General features: G+C 49.1%; 1 protein-coding gene across 8 annotated transcripts in view; it reads left to right on the top strand.

Annotated features, from left to right (window-relative positions):
- Zfp423 (zinc finger protein 423) overlaps positions 1-18,094 on the top strand; it is a 300,244-nt gene that overhangs the window by 90,423 nt on the left and 191,727 nt on the right. For all 8 annotated transcript variants that reach the window (XM_030243876.1, NM_033327.2, XM_011248560.3 and 5 more), the window contains one exon: positions 12,147-12,347. In XM_030243876.1, coding sequence (XP_030099736.1) covers positions 12,147-12,347 — 201 coding nt within the window. The remainder of the gene's footprint in view (positions 1-12,146; positions 12,348-18,094) is intronic.

The following is an 18,094-nucleotide window of genomic DNA, read 5'->3' as shown; positions in this document are numbered from 1 at the left end:
AGAATAAGGGGTCTCTTCATGGCTCTGTTCCCACTGTCTGTCTGTCTTTCTTTCTTTCTTTCTTTCTTTCTTTCTTTCTTTCTTTCTTTCTTTCTTTCTTTCTTATATGTAAGTACACTGTAGCTGTCTTCAGACACAGCAGAAGAGGGCGTCAGATCTCGTTACGGATGGTTGTGAGCCACCATGTGGTTGCTGGGACTTGAACACTGGACCTTTGGAAGAGCAGTCGGGTACTCTTACCCACTGAGCCATCACACCAGCCCTGTTCCCACTGTCTTATCCTCCCCAAGGCTCTGTTTTTATACAGACCCATGACTGGATCTATTTGTTTGGGTTTTTTTTTTTGTTTGTTTGTTTGTTTGTTTGTTTTTTTTTTGTTTTTTTTTAAGCTGTACTATGGATGAAACTCAAGGACAAGGCAAGTACACTACCACTGAGCTATACCCCAACAGAGTCATTGCCTTCACAGTGGAATGGGTCTCTTCTGGAGTAGTTCACTTGTTCATTTCAGTCTACTTTCCCTCCTCCCTCCTCCCTCCCTCCCTCCCTCCCTCCCTCCCTCCCTCCCTCCCTCCCTCCCTCCCTCCCTCCCTCCTTCCTTCCTTCCTTCCTTCCTTCCTTCCTTCCTTCCTTCTCTTTCTTGAGACAGGGCCTCATTATGTACCTTTGGCTGGTCTTGAATGTCTATGTAGACCAGGGTGACTTTGAACTCACAGAGATCCTCCTACCTTCCTGCCTCCTGAGTGCTGTGCCACCATACTTGGCTCACAAGTCTTTTTTTTTGGAGCACCTACTGTGTACCAGATCTTATGCTGGATGCTAAAGGGCAAGCGAGGCTGGTCCAACAAACTGCGGTGATCAATAGCAGGAGGTGTATTTAACAAGTGCCCACTATACTTGGTACATGGGAACATGGGGGCAGGCAGGAAGCAAGGTGTAGGACTTATTTAGGGTGGTCCTGGCTGGCGAGGCAGAGTTGGCCTGGTGGGCCCCTGAGCTTTTGGAAAGTGCTCTTCGGAGCCCTCGGAGAGGATGGCAGAAGCAGGAATTCCCTCCTGGGTGGGAAGCTGTTCCCCACAGTCCATGCCTTAGCTTAGGACTAGCGCAGTGCTAGCGCAGTGCACGGTACCAGAAGCTACCATAGCTTGTTTTTTTTTTTTTTTTTTTTGCTTGCTTGTGTGAACTCTCATTCTCAGCCAAGCTTCTGTAGTCTGGCGTGAGTTCTGGTTAGAGAAAGGCAGACTCCTTTACTCCCCCTGTTCGCTCATGGGGCTCGGGGCTCTACTGCACCCACCACAAAGGGGTGATTTTTGCCTCAGCCTCGTGGCCTTGAGTTCTATACCAGGATCTGGAGCAATTAGGAGAGCCAGGCCTGGCCCTAGCCACAAATCAGCTGGATTGATCTAGCTCCCATGGGGTCCTGAACGAACGCCCTCTTCCCCTGTCCACCTCTGGCCGGCCTGCCTGGAGATGTCACCTGGCAGCTCTGGGAGGGCAGAACGGTTACCATTTCAGGAGGTCGCTAGCAAGTCACAGTGTGCAATTTTCATAGTTCCAGGGTGGCTTTTGTCCTTCGGTTCTTCACCACCGCAAGTGGTGAGATTGGTTCTATTAAGGTTGTGTGGCTCGGAGGACTGTCACTGTTAACTACTTAATGGAAGCCATTTATTTTATTTTTTTTTTTCCTTTTCAGCAAGAACATTTGGATGGCTGTTCTCCTTTATGTCCCCTCCCCTCCTTTCCTCCACCCCACCTGCCCTGTGGCTTTCCACTCCTACCACACCTATCTCAAGTGCCCTTGTGCAGGTGTGCTGGGGGCAGAGGAAGCTGTCATGTCCCTGTGTCTTTGTGGGATGGACTCCTTGCTTAAACAGCTGGGTTGAGGGAGGGTGCTTTCCCCTTATTTATAGACAATCAGCAAGAGCAAAGTGCTTGTGATTGAATGTCGGCTTTTTCATAGTACAGAGCTGCAGCTTGGTTCTGTGGGCGCTTGCAGTGCCTCAAACAGTGGCTAGGATCTAGTAGGCATTCAGTAAATGTTGGTGGGGTGCGGATATGAAGTTTTGGGCCTGATAGGGTTGTTCCTGGGAGGAAGCTTGCTGCTGTCCAGGGCCTGGTTGGTATAAACTGGAGTCATGCCAGCAAGAGCTCATGGCCTGACCAGGCCAGGATATCATCCCTGTGTTCAGAATTAGGATACAGGCTCAGCAGTGGGAGTAATCCTGATTACAGTGTCCAAAGAAAGGACATTGTCATACTTCTCAGCTGTCTTCTTCATCTAAGCTGGGCCTCACTGAGCAGATGGGCCTGGATGTGAGAGCCCCTGGCTGGTCCTGAGGACCATACCATGGCAGAGAATCCCTGCTGAGCTCCAGGCCTAATTCAGTCTTCCAAAGTCTTTTCTCCTCCCAACCCACAGAATCTCTCTGTGTAGTCCTCACAGTCCTGTAGACCAGGCTGGCCTTGAACTCAGAGATCTGCCTGCCTCCCACATAATGGAATTAAAGGCATGCACCACCAAGCCCAGCTCATATTGTTTCTTTAAATTTAATGTTAACACATAAAAATCCAGAGGTTTGGGGCCAGCAAGATGGTTTAGTGGGTAAGAGCATGTACAACCAGGCCTGACAACCTGGGTTTGATCTCTGGAGCCCAGGTGGCAGAAAGGAGGAGAGAAGACTCCTCTAAGCTGTCATATGACCTCCACATGTGTGCTGTGGCATGCATAGGAAGTAGTACATGGACACACACAAAATTTAAAATTAATTAGTTTAATTTTTAAATTTCCAGAGATTTTTACATAAAAATAAAGACTTCATCCTTTAAGGACCAAAAAGGAAAAAAAAAAAAAAAAAAAAAGCTATCGAGGAAGGTTGTGCTGGGCATCACTTTCCACAGGGTGATAACTATCTCAGGAGTACCCTGTGTGTACAGTTTGTGTGATAGTAGATATATGCTTCACTTGGTATCTGAGTGGCTTAGTATTTACCCCGGTCTGAGCTACATGGCTTTCTGTATAATCAGTCCAATGGTGACGTCTCTTTTAATGGGCTATAGATTACAGGATAAAGATGTTCAGGTTTGTTTTGTTTTCTTCTTGTCAACTTGACAAAATTGGGGTTATCTGGGAAGAGAAACGAGTTGATAAGGTGCCTTCATTAGACTGGCCTGTAGACACAGGCCTGTGGGCCATTTTCTTCATTAATGATTTGATGTGGAAGGGCCCAGCATACTGTGGGTGGTGCCATCCCTGGGCAGATGGCTCTGGGCTATATAAGAAAGCAAGCTAAGCCAGACAGTAAGTAGCACTCCTGCATGGCTTCTGCATCAGCTCCTGCCTTGAGTTCCTCCCCTGACTCTCCTCAGTGATGGACTGTGACACTGTAAGCCTTTGTTCCCCAAGTGGCCTTTGGTTGTGGTGCCTAATTGCTGCCACAGACATCGAGCCGGGGCACAAGATGGAAGGCGTGGAGGGAGGAGGAAACCTTGGCTACCACAGGGTTAGCCATTTTGGGTTGCAAGTTCCAGAATATCTCATGGATGAAGATATGTTCTCTGGAAAGTTCTGGTCATCTCCAGGGTCAGCTGGAGTGCTGGGTTGAGCCAGTTTCTCATGGACAGCTGAGACAGTGCATCTAGCAAGGTTCATGTAGTGCAACCTAACCCTGACTGATTTGACTTCCATCCATGAACCCACTAACTGGGGGCCACAGTTCCTTCCTTAAGAGGCAGAACATGGGCAGTGAGTTGTGTGCCAAAATATTTTCCAAAAGCCCTGCTGTCAAGAGTGCCTTCGACTGACTATTAAGTCCTAGTTTGTACTGGAAATGTTGTAAATATACAGATAAATAATGGCTACCTCAGAACTGGGGGTCCACAATGGGTGCGCAAACAATTGTGCTAATTGGGATGGAGGCTCTTGGCCCTTTTTGGCCTGTACCTGTGTCTCAGGGACTTGCAGGTCCACCAGCACAGGCTGAATCAAAAATGTCCTCATTGCAGGCACGGCCCAGGCAGATATGGATGGAACTAAGCCTCAGCACCAAAGTTCCGAAAGTGCTTCTTGAAGAAGCACACAGGCTGTTAGAATGGAGAATAGATTTGTTACTTAGGAGAATGTTGCCTCCAATAAACAAGGAAATGGCATGTTTCCCCCTCAGCCACAGTCGGGACAAGGAGAAGAAAGGTGAAGTGTGTGAGGTAGATGCTGGCCCCTGGCAGACTCAAATCACATGGCGAGCTTGTTTAGGGAGGAGGGCATTTGTAACTGGCTCAGTCACTCACATCTCCTTTCTGGGCTAAGTGAGGTTTACTGAGGGCAGTGTTTGCTCTACATGGATATTTTTGTGCCTTGATCTTCGCATAATTCTTCATCCTTAGGGACACACAAAGCCTCCCTTGCTGTATGAGGTCTTTAACCCTTGCCTGGGTTGTCATGTTGTGTGTGTTGGGTTTGACTCACATCAGCAATAAGCCGGGAGCCACGAACCATTTTCTCACAACACACAGACGAGGTACCGGGCTTCGTATCTATCACCTCGTTACAACAATTAAAGATTTAAACGAGCTTCAAGGGCAGGAGAATGGCCTGTCCAAAGTTCCCACTGCCTAAATGGTGGGTGTGGATTTGTTTTGTTTTTTTGTTTTGGTTTTTCGAGACAGGGTTTCTCAGTTTAGCCCTGGCCGTCCTGGAACTCACTTTGTAGACCAGAAATCCACCTGCATTAAAGGTGTGTGCCACCATTGCCCAGCAGGGATGTGGATTTGAGCGGAGGCAAGATGGCTCTTGTCCTCCCTTCCCTTGTCAAGACTCCTGAACTGATTCGTGCATTGTTATTTAAATGACTGCCAATGTCCAGTGACATCAGCCATCAGGATGTGCCTGGTGTCTTGATGTTTCCCAGTCAGTGGGCTCTCAGCCCTTAGATGTCCCTGGAACTCAGCACTGAGTGGTTCTGCTGTCCTCAGAGGTGGAGAGCGCCGGTTCACAACCAGGTCTGGTTGTGAGAAGAGATAAGAAGGGAGACCTAGTTGACTGCCTGGCTGACTGCTGACTTGAGCCCTCTCCTAATTCTTGGTCCCCCCCCCCCCCCCACTCCCCTTAGGACTCCACCAGGCTCATGTACTTATTAGTGGGTGGAGCTAAGCTGCTCTTACATCCTTCTGTGGCTGTCCATTTAGCGACTGTTGTTCTCTGCTTGCTGTGGCAGGAACAGATGCTGTAGGTCCCACTCAGGGCCTCGTGGGTGCAGCAAGAACTAGAGGTTCAGATAGAGGACACTTCTGAAGTCATATGTAGCAGGGGTCGTCTAAAGCTGACTGTGTAACCCATATTTCCACTCCACTTTCCCTTCTACTATTCACCCGCTCACTCCTTTGCCCACATGTTTAATAAGTGTCGTGTGTGTGTGTGTGTGTGTGTGTGTGTGTGTGAGTGTGTGTGTGCCAGCCAGGCTAACTGTGGGCTTTGAGACCACCAAGATAAACAGGGCTAGGAAGTACACTTAATTTGTAGCAAACATGTATATATTATGCCTGGCATAAACCGAGCACTCAGGAGGCATTTGTGGGCGAAGGATGAGTGAACGAAGTTGTGTGATTGCTGGCACTGATACATTCTCTCTAGCTCTGCCACTGGGATATTACAGTCTCCTGCCTTCATTACATGGTGCTCAGCCCTGACCCTGCTAGGGCCAACCAGCCCTGCTTGCTTGGTCCCTGATTGCTCTGGTCCAGAGGTTTATTTATTATTATAAATAAGTACACTGTAGCTGTCTTCAGATGCACCAGAAGAGGGCATCAGATATCGTTATGGGTGGTTGCTGGGATTTGAACTCAGGACCTTTGGAAGAGCAGTCGTTGCTCTTACTCCCTGAGCCATCTCGCCAGCCCCTTTTCCATGGTTCTTGAAGGTTCTCAGAGTACTCTGTACCTGCAAGCTGATTCTGCAGTTTCTCCTGGGGAGAGTGGAGGCCCGCATCCGGGTGCAGTGCATTGGTCAGGACCTGGAACAGAGGGTTTTCAGTCACTGGGGATTCCTGCTGAGTCTGTCTCAACTGCCCTCCTTGCTGAGGAGCCCAGCAGCCCCAGGTCAGGAGCCCAGGAGGTCTCCCAGACTCACAGTACCAGACTTTCCCCTGCTGTCTCTCAGCACTGGGCAAGCACAGCTTCTCAGCACTGGGCAAGCACAGCTGTTTTCCGCTCGGCCCTTCCTCAGGTATCACCCCCTCCCTCCACACACACTCCTTTAATGTCCTGTGCAGTGGTTAGGTGGGGATCTGGAATCCAGAGCTGTCTTTTCTGGGTGTTCCTAATGTAGTTTGCTTCTCTGTCTGAAACTTGGGGTTGCCATGGTATCTGGGCATCAAGTTACCATGTCAAGGAAACCTTGGGCAGAGGATCTCAAGATTGCCCCTGCTGGGGAGGCTGGGCCACCTTCTTCTACCTTTGACAAACTGTTGCGTCCTCCCTGCCACTTCTTGGGCGGTGTGGTGCTTCCTTCAGACTGGAGTCCTCCCTCACACTGTAACCCCGAGGAGGACTGTGGCTTGGTGAGTTAAAGGAACTACCTTCCTTCTGAGAATCAGGGTGTGTCATGGCCTCTGTTACCAGAGACCTCCAGTCCACATCTTTGGGTTCATGTGTTGTGTTTCTTAGGGTGGAGTGGCTTGGTGGGGTGTGTGCAAGAAGCCAGTGTCCAGTGTGACAGGGAAGGCTCTCTGTACAGACAGGCTGGATGCTTTGAGATCAGCAATATTTGAGTTCTTCAACTTAAAAGATGACATCTTGCCGGGCAGTGGTGGTGCATGCCTTTAATCCCAGCACTTGGGAGGCAGAGGCAGAGGCAGGCAGATTTCTGAGTTTAAGGCCAGCCTGGTCTACAGAGTGAGTTCCAGGACAGCCAGGGCTACACAGAGAAACCCTGTCTCAAAAAACAAAACAAAACAAAAACAAAAAAAGATGATATCTTTGTGTGGTCCCACTTAATACCATTTGCTAAACGGTGTTATATTGTCTGTTTTCTTTACATCCCAACTCTTGTAGATAAAGACTTGCTTCTTTGAAATCAATTCGTTTTCCCTCATGCTCAGCGCTTACTGAGTGCCCATCATGTGCTGTTTGCATTAAAGGCTGAGGGATGGTACCAAGCAGAGATAGCCGCAGCCACGCCCACAGCCATGCCAAGCCACGCCCACACCCACCCCCTAGTGGCTGATGGGCAAGCTCCGCCCAGTTACTACAGCTTGTCAAGGCACTAGTGCTCAGCACTTTAGAGTGACTGACAATTGTCATTTCTCCCTATTCTCTGCACTTATTGGGCTTTGGTGGCAGGTTTTCTTGGTGTTTTTTTGAGTGACAGCTGTGTGGTGGCCAGAGCTACAGCTGTCCGAAGTCTTATCAGGGTTGGAAGTCTGAACTGGTATATTCCCATGGCTGGTGGTTGGTACTAGAGGCTGGGAGTTAAGCATAAGCTGTGCTAACCTTGGGCTTCTCACAGTCTGGCAGCTTCGTTCCCAGTGGGAGTATCCCAGGAGACCTACTGGGAAGCTCCAAGCTCTTCCTCCTAGCCTCAGAGTCTCTGCGCATCAATTCTGTTGCGTTCTCTTGGTTAGGGGCTTGCCAAGGCTGCCAGCCTAGGATGGCTGTGGAGGGGGAGTAGGCCCTTCTTGATGGGTGCAGGGTCAAGGACTTACTGCAGAGGGACAGGTAGAATGAGAACTATTTTGGTGTCTTTAGAAAATGCAGACTGCCACAGTGAATTGAGAGAGAAAGAGCAAACTGGTCCACACGAGCAGCTTTTGTACCAAGTGCTCTCAGCAAGGGACAGGGTGGGCAGGGGGCCTGGGTCTGTGCAGGGAGTTTATGTTAGGTGCGTGAGAGGAAAGGGCATCTTGGCTGCTAAGGAGCAGGAAGTATTAGGTCACGGAACTTTCAAGGCCTATGTGGCCATTCAGGCCCTCCAGATGGCTTTGATGGCTGTACACAGTCCCCCACACTTGACTGGTGGTTTCTTGTCTCTGCTGTGGGTGGACAGTGTGGTGGCCCCACCCCTCCCCTTCTGGCCTTGACTAACCCTGTTTCCATTACTTAGGATGGGGGCATGGTGGCGACTGCTCCTAGCACTCCCCAGTTGGCTCTGCATGGAAAGTGCCGGGCATCCCACAAAGCTTCAGCTAATGCCAGCTTCTGTCTTGATGGCTTCCTGGGCAAAACCCGAGAAAGCATCAACCTGTCTGTGCTGGAACGTGAGGCCTGGGAAGCAGAGGCAGGTGTCAATTTGGATTGAGAAGGCGGTGTTTTCTGGCTCACTTGGTTTCCTGTCCCACACATGTGGCCACGAGGGAGTAACGTCACGTCAAGTCCTTGTAGCTTGGGTTTCCCCTTGTTGGCTTCAGCTGCTGTTGATGGCATCTGGGAGAAGTGGAGTGGCTGGGAGAGAAAGGAACTGGCTAATAGCTTTGCTCACAAGCCCAGAGGCCTTGACAGGGGAGAAACCAGCAGGCTGCCTTTTCCCAGCTTGCTGAGTGCTGTGTCTGATCTCTGGGTAGCTGGAGGGCCCTGTAGGTCGGCTGTGGTTGAAGCCAGGAGGCCCCCGTGCCAGAAACAGGGGTGGCATTTGATAGGGACTTGGATATGCCTGGATATCTACCTCTTGTGCTTGTTCCAGCCATGCACAGTTTCAGAGTAGAGACCAGTAGGCTGTTTGGGACAGGCAGGACAATCCCTGACTAGATGAACTGGGTCAGAGGAATAGGGAAAGCCAGTCATCTGACCCTAGGGGCTTGTTATGCAGCTGATCTTGGTGGACCCAAGGATAAAGGAGAAGCCAGAGACTGCTCCAGAGCCTTGGACCTCTGAGAACTGATGTCTCAACAGATGGACAGTGTAGGCTCCATTTCTTGCATTGCTTGAGGTGACTCTGAGGAGTCTCTGTTTTCTTTTCATTAAAAAAAAAAAGAAAAGATGGGCTGGAGAGGTGGCTCAGTAGTAAAGAGCACTGGCTGCTGTTCCAGAGGTCCTGAGTTCAATTCCCAGCAGTCAAACGGTAGTTCACAATCGTCTGTAATGGGATCTGATGCCCTCTTCTGGTATGCAGGTGTGCATGCAGATGGAGCACTCAAATACATAAAACTAATAAATAAATCTTTAAAATAACAAAAAGAAAAGAGACTTTTCATTCTTTTCCCCCTTCTCCTAAGATTCTAGTGTTGCTGAATAGGAAAGTAGGGTTTTCTCCTCCTACTCTTCCTCCTCCTCTTCCTCCTCCTACTCTTCCTCCTCTTCTTCTCATCCTCCTCCTCTTCTTCTCCTTCTCCCCCCTCCCTCCCTCCTTCCCTTCTTTTGTTGCTGCTGTTGGTTTTTGAGACAGAGTCTGTGTAGCCCTGGATATCCTGGAACTTACTTTGTAGACCAGGCTAGGCTGGCCTCAAACTCAGAAATCTGCCTGTCTCTGCCTCCTGAGTGCACCACCACCTCCTTTCTTGGAAGGAGCCTCTACAGAGTGTGTCCTGCCCAGGGTCAGAGGGGCTGTTGTTGTTGCAGAGTCCTCGGGTGCTGGGTCTTAAGGAAAGTCTCTTTCTCAGAGCTTGGACTGTCTGGCAGTCTTCCTTCAGTTTTCCTTGGAGGTCAGGCTGGGAGAGCTTTTCACTCTGGGAGGCTGGATCTGTGAGGTCTGGGCGGGCCTGCATTTACCCTGAGCTGGCTTCTGCATCTGCCCCTTTGCCTCTTTCTTTCTTTTGCCCCCTTTTGCACAGCAACCCTGTCGTCCCATTAGCAGCCAGACATAGAGGAGGTGACAGTTTCTTAAGACAGCTTTATACTCTTGGACGCCTTTATGGGTTTTTGCCTTATAAAAACTGAGGGTTGACATTCTGATTTATGTACTCCCGAGTCAACAGGATGTACCAGATTTAAAGAGATCAAATGCAGTGTAGTGTTTGTGGTTCCAATTGTGGATTTGCTGGGCTATTACAGCTAAAATTGCCAAGTAAATATGGCAAAAAAAAAAATAACAAGGGGTAATTTAAATATGTCTATTAAACTGTGTGTTAAGTAAAGCAGCAAAGGCTTGGTGCGGAGTGTAACTTACTATCTAGAGAGTTGGTAGAGCAGATAATGCTGGAATTATGGCTCTTTTAAATCCTCTACAGAAGGTTTTCTTTGTTTTTGTTTTTAAATTAAGGAAAGGGAGAGTGAACCGGAGTTTCAGAGAGCTGTGCTTGCCTGTGTACGGACGCTGTGTGATGATGATGATTTCAGAGGCTCTGAATGCTATGTTTTATTTCTTCACTTTCTGTTTCTCACATCGCCGTTGCTGCTGTGGGTCAGATTCCCTGAGATAAATATGCTTTTAATGGGATTTCTGTATTGCCGGGAGTTGGCTTGTTCTGGTAATAAAAGAACCTAAAAATTGTACATCCCTTAATTGGTAAGAAGAGAGATGTTTTGATGGGCCACAAATGGAAGCATTGATTTTTACTGCCTCTGCCGTGCGTCCTACGCTCTCTCCTGCCTTGGAAGGCGGCAGCTGGCTCTCCAATGAGCTGATTTGTGTTCCCAGGTTCTTGATGCTGGGGGTTTGGAAATGTGTGTTCTTTGCAGACAGGAGAAATAGAGCCCTTCTAACATCATCTGTTTCTAAATTGAAATATTTATGGGTCTGTGCTTTTGCACCTCAAATTGAATGGGTTCTTAGCTTCGGGTCTCTCTGATGCTTTGGTGACTGACCCAGGGGAATGTAAAGGTTGCCGGCTAAGCCTTCTTTTTTGTTACAGTTATGTGTGTGCAGGCATACACACACATACACATGCATGCAGTTGTGTGCATATATATTTGCATAAATACACTTATACATGGCAGTGGACTGTTTTGGTGACTTAGGTCAGCGCTGCCAGTTTCTGGCCCGTGTTTTAGGACAATTGTGTATAGAAAGGGACAGCATACACTTTGGTTTTCCAACCCAAGGTTCTCTGTATTAAGCAGGCATGATCAATCAAACCACTGAGCTTGATGAGGGTTACTAATGTGTAGTATGTTTATCGTGCTATTTTGTCTTTCTATGTGTTGATTTACAAGTTCTGTTAATTGCTAAGATTGAGACTATTCTCTGTCCCCACAGATGTGTGGGGATGTCAGGAAATGGAGGGTGCTGCCATGTTACCCCCCCCCACCCCCTTCTGGATATGGGAAGGCCCTACTTTGAAATGGGACTCACAGAGCTGTCCCTCTCTGCAAGATGCTGCTGCACATGACCTGAGCTCCTTTATCATGCTCTGGGGTGTGAGGCTGTGAAATGGGGCTATGCACTCAGAGTTGTGGGTTTGCTCAGCACATGCATGCAGGGTTTCTCCTCCACAGGCTCACTGCCTAGGTTTAAGTCCAGAGTAGTTGTTAATCTTACAGAAACCGCTACCATCGTCCAAGCCTGGTGTTTACTGTCTGTGTGGCTCCCTGGTCACCAGGAATGGCTGGATCTGGCCAGGCTTTCTGTTGTCTTTGCTTTCTTTTGTTGAGTCAGGGCTTCTGCCCAGATCTTGTATTCATTAGGTAGCTCCGTTTGGCCTTGACCTGGGAATTTTCTAATGCTGAGATTGCTGGCATGTGCCACCATGGCTATCTCCATTCAAGTTTTGGATTTAACCATCGTGGGTTTGTCAGCTTCATTCCCTTTCCTTTTATTCCCCAGAGACAGGGCATTTGCAGGGACCTGGGAGATGTGTTGTGTGGCTGAGAGGTTCCTGTTCTAAACTGCATGAGGACTTCAGGGGGAAACTGGGTGGGTTTGGTGCAGCTGTGGGGGCTACAAAGGGGTATGCAGTAGAACTGGATTTTTCAGAAACAAATGCTAAAGCCTTCTCACTTCCGTGATGGGTCACAACCCCCAGCAGCCATGCATAGTGGGAAGATGACAGGAAGTCCTCCTAGAAGATTTGCGCCACGAATTAAAGAATCTAGTTGAGAATTACTGCGCCACATGCTACAGCCCCCTTCCCCCCAATATATTAATATGCTGAGAGGTGTCAAGAATAATGGACCCCAGGAGGTAGAGTAATTAAATGTATCGTAATAAATACTGGGTGATTCTTTTAAAACCCCTTTCCTGAGACCCCGTCGGCTGATGTGGACTGTATTCTTCCTGTTGGCAGGAGGCCTGGAAGGAGAGCCAGAGTGTGATCGGAAAACCAGCCGTGCGCTGGAAGACAGGAACAGCGTGACAAGTCAAGAGGAGAGAAATGAGGACGATGAAGACGTGGAAGATGAGTCAATTTACACCTGCGATCACTGTCAGCAGGACTTCGAGTCTCTGGCAGACCTGACGGACCACCGGGCCCACCGCTGTCCTGGAGGTAATGCTAAATAGCGCCGGGATTCTGACAGGTGGTTACACGGATAATTGGACATAGCAACAGCTTGAAGCCTCAAGTGAGATTAAAGAATTAATAATGTAATTTTACAGTTAATGTCATTTTATTGTGGTGTCTTGGGTACCCTGTATCCTCTTTTAAATAAAATTAAAAATAAAAGCCACAGCTTCCTGGCAGGCAGAAATTAGGTAGAGGTACCCTGTCCCTGCCTTACCCTACTCCACAGTGTATGGGATTTAAGAGGGTGAGCCCCGTCCCCAGATTTATAGGAAGCCTTTTGGAAACCTAGCAATTAAGAGGTTGTTAGTGCAAAGTTAAGCAGCTTAAGTGTGGAAAGCCATGCTAAGCAGTGAGCTTCGAGGAAGGGCTTGTGGAGGGATGGGGACATTTCAGAGATCAAGGCTAACCTGTGCAATGGAGACCCAGGTCTGCCTCTGGGCTTGAGTAAGGGAAGTGCTAGAGGTAATGGCAGCTCTATTCTGAAGGCATCCAACCCTTTGAAGGGTGTGCTAGGGCATGATGTCATGAGGAGTCACTTATGGCTCAGTACGTGCTCTTCCCCCCCTTCCCCCTCGTGGGTGGGTGTGGCTGGGAACACATACTGGGGTGTGCCAGCCACACCACAGGGGCACATGCATTTCTGGGTTCTTTTCACAACCCTGCATTTCATCATGGTCATCTGTCAAATCCTTTGGATGCTAGTTTTGGGAAAATGGCCTCTAGATCTCAGGTCCGTTTTCTGACGCCCTGGAGACTGTCACCCACTTGGTGTCACATTTACTGACAGGAAGCAGCTTGAAACTCAAGCCTCTTGCTCACCCTGTCCTGAAAGGCCCTTATGTACGGTTGGGCCTCTGCTGAGAAGCATTTCCCATCTCAGCAGATCCCCGGGAAGGGACCCTATCCATCACGTACATCTCTTCCCTTTAGCTCTCAGCATCAATTTGAATCTCAGGCCCGGCTATCACACTCTTAACAATGCTAGTGTTTCTGTGTGGAGAAGAAATCACAAGACTCTGGAGCAGAGGCTGGGAGAGGCAGGCACCGGAGCTGAGGTCTATATACAAATAAGAGTCAGCAGCTAACTGCTTCAGCTGGCGGCCTCCAGCAGGCTGAACTCTGCAGCCGTCTGTTTGCGGGGTGCCCAGCATTGGTATTGATGTTTGTGGTGCCTACCATAGCCCTGCCTGCTTCCTAACAGGACCCCACTAACGACCTCCATTGGGATGTGATATGTGATATCTAGGAACACCCCCAAAACCTGGAGCATTGGAAGGGAGTTAGAGTGTGAGTAGTGACCTTGCTTAATAGCATCCTGGAGAAATTCATTATCACCCTGGCTGAGCTTCCCTAACGGGGCTGAGACGTGTGCAGGACTTTCCCTAGGACTAGTAGGATCTCTGAAATGAACCACTGGAAATTGTTTGGGCCTTAACCCCAAACCCTTCCCTACCTGAGGTTTGCCACACAACACACTCCAGTTGCTTCCTGCATTGCAGACTGTCATTATGTGGCCCACGTAGCCTTTCATTCTGAGATACGCTGGTGTCCAGGCCAGTTCACTGGCTATTCACTTTACCAACTTGGTTCCGTGCACTAATTGAGCTTTGGCATAAAGATGTCATGGGGAACTTGGTTCTACTTTTGTGTTAAAAATGCGATTAAAAATGCAATTGCAGTAGCCAGGTAGTAGTAGCATACACCTTTGATCCCAGCACTTGGGAGGCAGAGGCAGGCAGAACTCTGAGTTTGAGGCCAGCCTGGTCCACAGAGCGAGTTCCAGGACAGCCAGGCTTACACAGAGAAACCCTGTCTCAAAAACACAAAACCAATGACCAATAAACAAACAAGACGCAGTAGTAGCTCAGTTTCCCTGGCTGGGCTCACCATTGATCAGCTGATAGGCCTCACCAGCCCTCCTCCCTACTGGATTCTGTGCAGAAGGTGATGCTAGTCTATTCTGGGGAAAGATATCCCAGAGAGGTGGCCCATGCTAGTGAGTCTGGCAGCTACAGGGCTCTGCTGAGTGACGATCCTGTCAAAAAGATAGTCTTATGCTCAGTCTTATCTGAAACAATAACAACAACAACAGCAACAACAACAACCCTCAGTGTCTAGTTGATTCTCCCACTTGGCACTTAGCACTGAGCACACACATGTCAAGTGTAGGGATTTCTCCCCACCAGCAGCCAGCCTGCTGAGCAGTGGACTCTGATCTAATCCAGCCGTGACACTGCCTGTTTAGAGACAGCCATGGATGATCTGGATCGAGGGCTCAGGTTTGGCACGGGTCTTCCACTTTCAATAGGGAATCACAAGCTTTGGCTGTGCCCTGTGTTTCTAACCAAGAAGCTAAACTGGGGTCCTGTACTCCCTTACACTGGATTTGAACAGTTTGCCAAAGTGGCTCAGAGAACTCAAGGAAACACTTCCTGTAAATACCAGCTTGCTCTAAAAGCTGTTCTAGAGAATGTAAACAGAGCTGTGGAGTGGGGTGTCGGGAAGGAGCCCGGAGCTTCCTGCCCTTTGCCCACCACCCTCCTAAATACCTGTGCTCATCTTTACCAAACTCTTGAGCCCCGGCTTCCTGGGGTTTCATGGTGGCTCATTGTCTCATCAACCTGCTTAGGTTATTGGCCATTGGCCATTGATTGGTGTTCTCTCTAGCCCCTTCCTTCCTAGAGGGAGGGAGAGAAGGAACACAGTACATTAAGAGGCTGTTGGATGCAAAGCTCTTCCCGATGTTGAGAATTTGGGGGCCAAGGGCAATACCACCTGTCTTTCCTGATGTCCACTGTCTTCCCCAACCCCCGAATGTAGAAGCCAGTGCTGCTGGGATGTGGAGAAAGGGGAGCCCATCTATGAAGCTGGCATGGCATGGCAGGAGTAGAGGTTCTGATGGGTACCTTCGTGGGAGTGGTTTTTAAAAATCACATTTCTGTGGCAGGGCATGGTGGCACATGCCTTTAATCTTAGCACTCGAAAGGCAGAGGCAGATGGATCTCTGTGATTCAAGACCAGCCTGGTCTACAAAGCAAGTCTAGGACAGCCAGGACTCTATTATACCCCATCTTGGGGGGTGGGGGGAGAGTGTGTCTGTGTGTGTGTGTGTGTGTGTGTGTGTGTGTGTGTGTGTGTGTGTATGTGTGTGTGTGTGTGTGAAGGCCAGTGCTCAACCTGGGTTGTCATTTCTCATCTGCCTCCTTTTTTTTTTTTTTTTTTTTTTATGACAGGGTCTTTCACTGGCACCTGATTTTTGCTGTTTAGGCTATGGTAACTTGATGGCCAGTGAGTGCCACAGATCCACCTGCCTCTGACATCTGAGCCCTGGGATCACAAGCGTGTGCCGCCACACCCAGCCTTTTGATGGAGTGCTAGGGATTAAACTGAGTTCCTTGAGTTTTCATGGCAAGAATTTTTAACTACTGAGCTACTGCCCCAGGGTGAGGACTGGGTAGTCGTGAGTGTAGTTTATTTAAAACTTTCTGGGCAATGGGACCTGTGTTACTCAGATTTTCTTTGCTATGACCAAACACCAGAGGAACACAGGTTGAATGAGGAAGGACTTATTTTGGATCCCAGTTTCAAAGATTTCAGTCCTTGCTCATCTGGCTCTGTTGTTTCTGGACCATCATGAGACAGGGGGCGAAGAAGGGAGGAAGGAGAGAAAATGTATATACTGGGCGTGGTATATCCTTTCAGCCCCCCCTCCCCCCCAGTGATTCATGTTCCAGAATTAGCCCCATCCCTCAATAATTCTTTTTTTTTTTTTTTTTTTTTTTGAGACAGGGTTTCTCTGTGTAGCCCTGGCTGTCCTGGAACTCACTCTGTAGACCAGGCTGGCCTCGAACTCAGAAATCCACCTGCCTCTGCCTCCTGAGAGCTGGGATTAAAGGCGTGCGCCACCACGCCCGGCTCAATAATTCTATTATATGATCAACTCATCTGTTAGGTCAGAGTCCTCATAATCACTTCTCCAAACCCCATTATCTGGCAACCCAGACCCCAGCACAAGAGCTTTCAGGGGACACCTATGATCCATAACAGGACCTCTGGACTCTTCTATCTGAAGCATCTGGGAGTAAAGGTGGAGGGGGCAGTGCTTGGCTTCTTCAGCATGGGAGGGAAGAGTTGTGGGGGTTGGGGACCATTCCAGGTGACAGGGTGGGTTGCATTCTGGGAAGGGGAGCTCTCTGTGTTAAGGATGACCCCACCCGGCAACGAGTCCTCTCCTGGGGAATCCTCATTTCTGGTCAGTGACTCAGAAGATGTCTTTGTTCCTTGGCAGGAGTGGCCATGTTTGGCCCATCTGTTTGTTGAAGCATGAACTTAAGAGAAAGTTCTGTCCCCCTGCCCTAATACACAGAGGGCGTGTGCATTTCTAGGCTGTGAGAAGACAAAGAAAACTCTAATGTCCTCTGTCTGCTCTAACACCCCCTGTCTTTGCTTCTCGCCAGCCCCTGCTCGAGGGGTAGCAGAGGTCTAGCTCCATGCTCGGGGTTATAAGTGTACACCAAGAATCAACAGTATTGCCTGGGTAGCCTTTAACTTTTTTTCTGGGTAGAGTCTCATGTCACTGTGCAGTGTCTATTTGGGGGTAGGTGAGAGAGTGGGGTTCTTGCTTCCACATAGTAGTGTTCAAGGGGAGGAAGCTCAGATGGCTGGGACAGGGTCTACATCCTGTGAACAGGATGAGTCTCTACAGTGTTGATTTGGCAGTGTGCTGGCCTTCTGTGCCTAGTAGAGATGTGATGTACAGGCACCCTGTTAGGAGAGGTCATGCATTTGATGGCCCTTTGAGTTGCGGCTTCTGGAAAATCTCCACTAATTCAGGCTCTGTTGTCTTGGAACACTGGAACAGGAAGAGGGCTGAGATTTACCCCAACACTATTTGTGATGTGATGTTCTCTGGCCATGAAAGTGCTAGGAATGGTTGTAGCAGGAGCTGGGGGACTCCAGTGACTTCAGAAAGTGTCTCTGGGCACTGCCTGGGGCCCTGCAGGAGCAGATTCCATTTGGCCAGGGGCAGCTTCCAATGTTTATGTGCCATTGAAACTGATCACTGTGGACCTTTCGTCTAGATTCAGATGGAATCTTTTATCATTTTCTGGCACCAGTGCTACCTTGTGATTTCAGCTGACCGTTGCTTTGGCCTAATTGAATGAGGCTGCCCTCCCGAGGATGCTGGGTGCTCTATCTATGCCATTGTAACGTTTTAAAACTGACTTTCCCAGTGATTCTTCTGATAGTGCCCGAAGCTGGCTGTCAATCCCGCCCTGCAACAATCTCGGTTCCCAAGCTGAGCTCCTGATGGCTTTTTAGAGGTAGTGGTCTCTTTGCTAAAGGGACAGCTGGTATATCTGGCTTTTCATTACAGGGAAGGGCAGGCAGGTGCAATCTCTGTAGAAAGACCATGGGGTCTAATATGAGGCTGTAGGGACATGCTCCATGCAATAGACAAAGCCCACAGGATGGGTGCCAACCTGAGTCTGATTTCTTCCCTTGTGCTGCCGGCCTCTCATCTCTGACTTTGTTCAGGCTACATGACAGCTGAAGAGAGGCAGGACTGGGCCCATCATGCCCCTGGTGCCCAGAGTGAAAAATAAGCAAATACTTCTTTCCCATATAGTATGGACTATTTGTCTCCTACCACTCTGCACGTATTTAGCTCTTACTGCATGCAGGGCCCCGTGAGACTGCCTGAAACATAGCCCCTTCCACCTTCCCTG

The sequence above is a fragment of the Mus musculus genome, chromosome 8 (genome assembly GCF_000001635.26).
Source record: "Mus musculus strain C57BL/6J chromosome 8, GRCm38.p6 C57BL/6J".
NCBI classification, from domain to species: domain Eukaryota; kingdom Metazoa; phylum Chordata; class Mammalia; order Rodentia; family Muridae; genus Mus; species Mus musculus.
The sequence above is the reverse complement of the archived record's forward strand: the minus strand, read 5'-3'. Positions and strand labels throughout refer to the sequence as shown.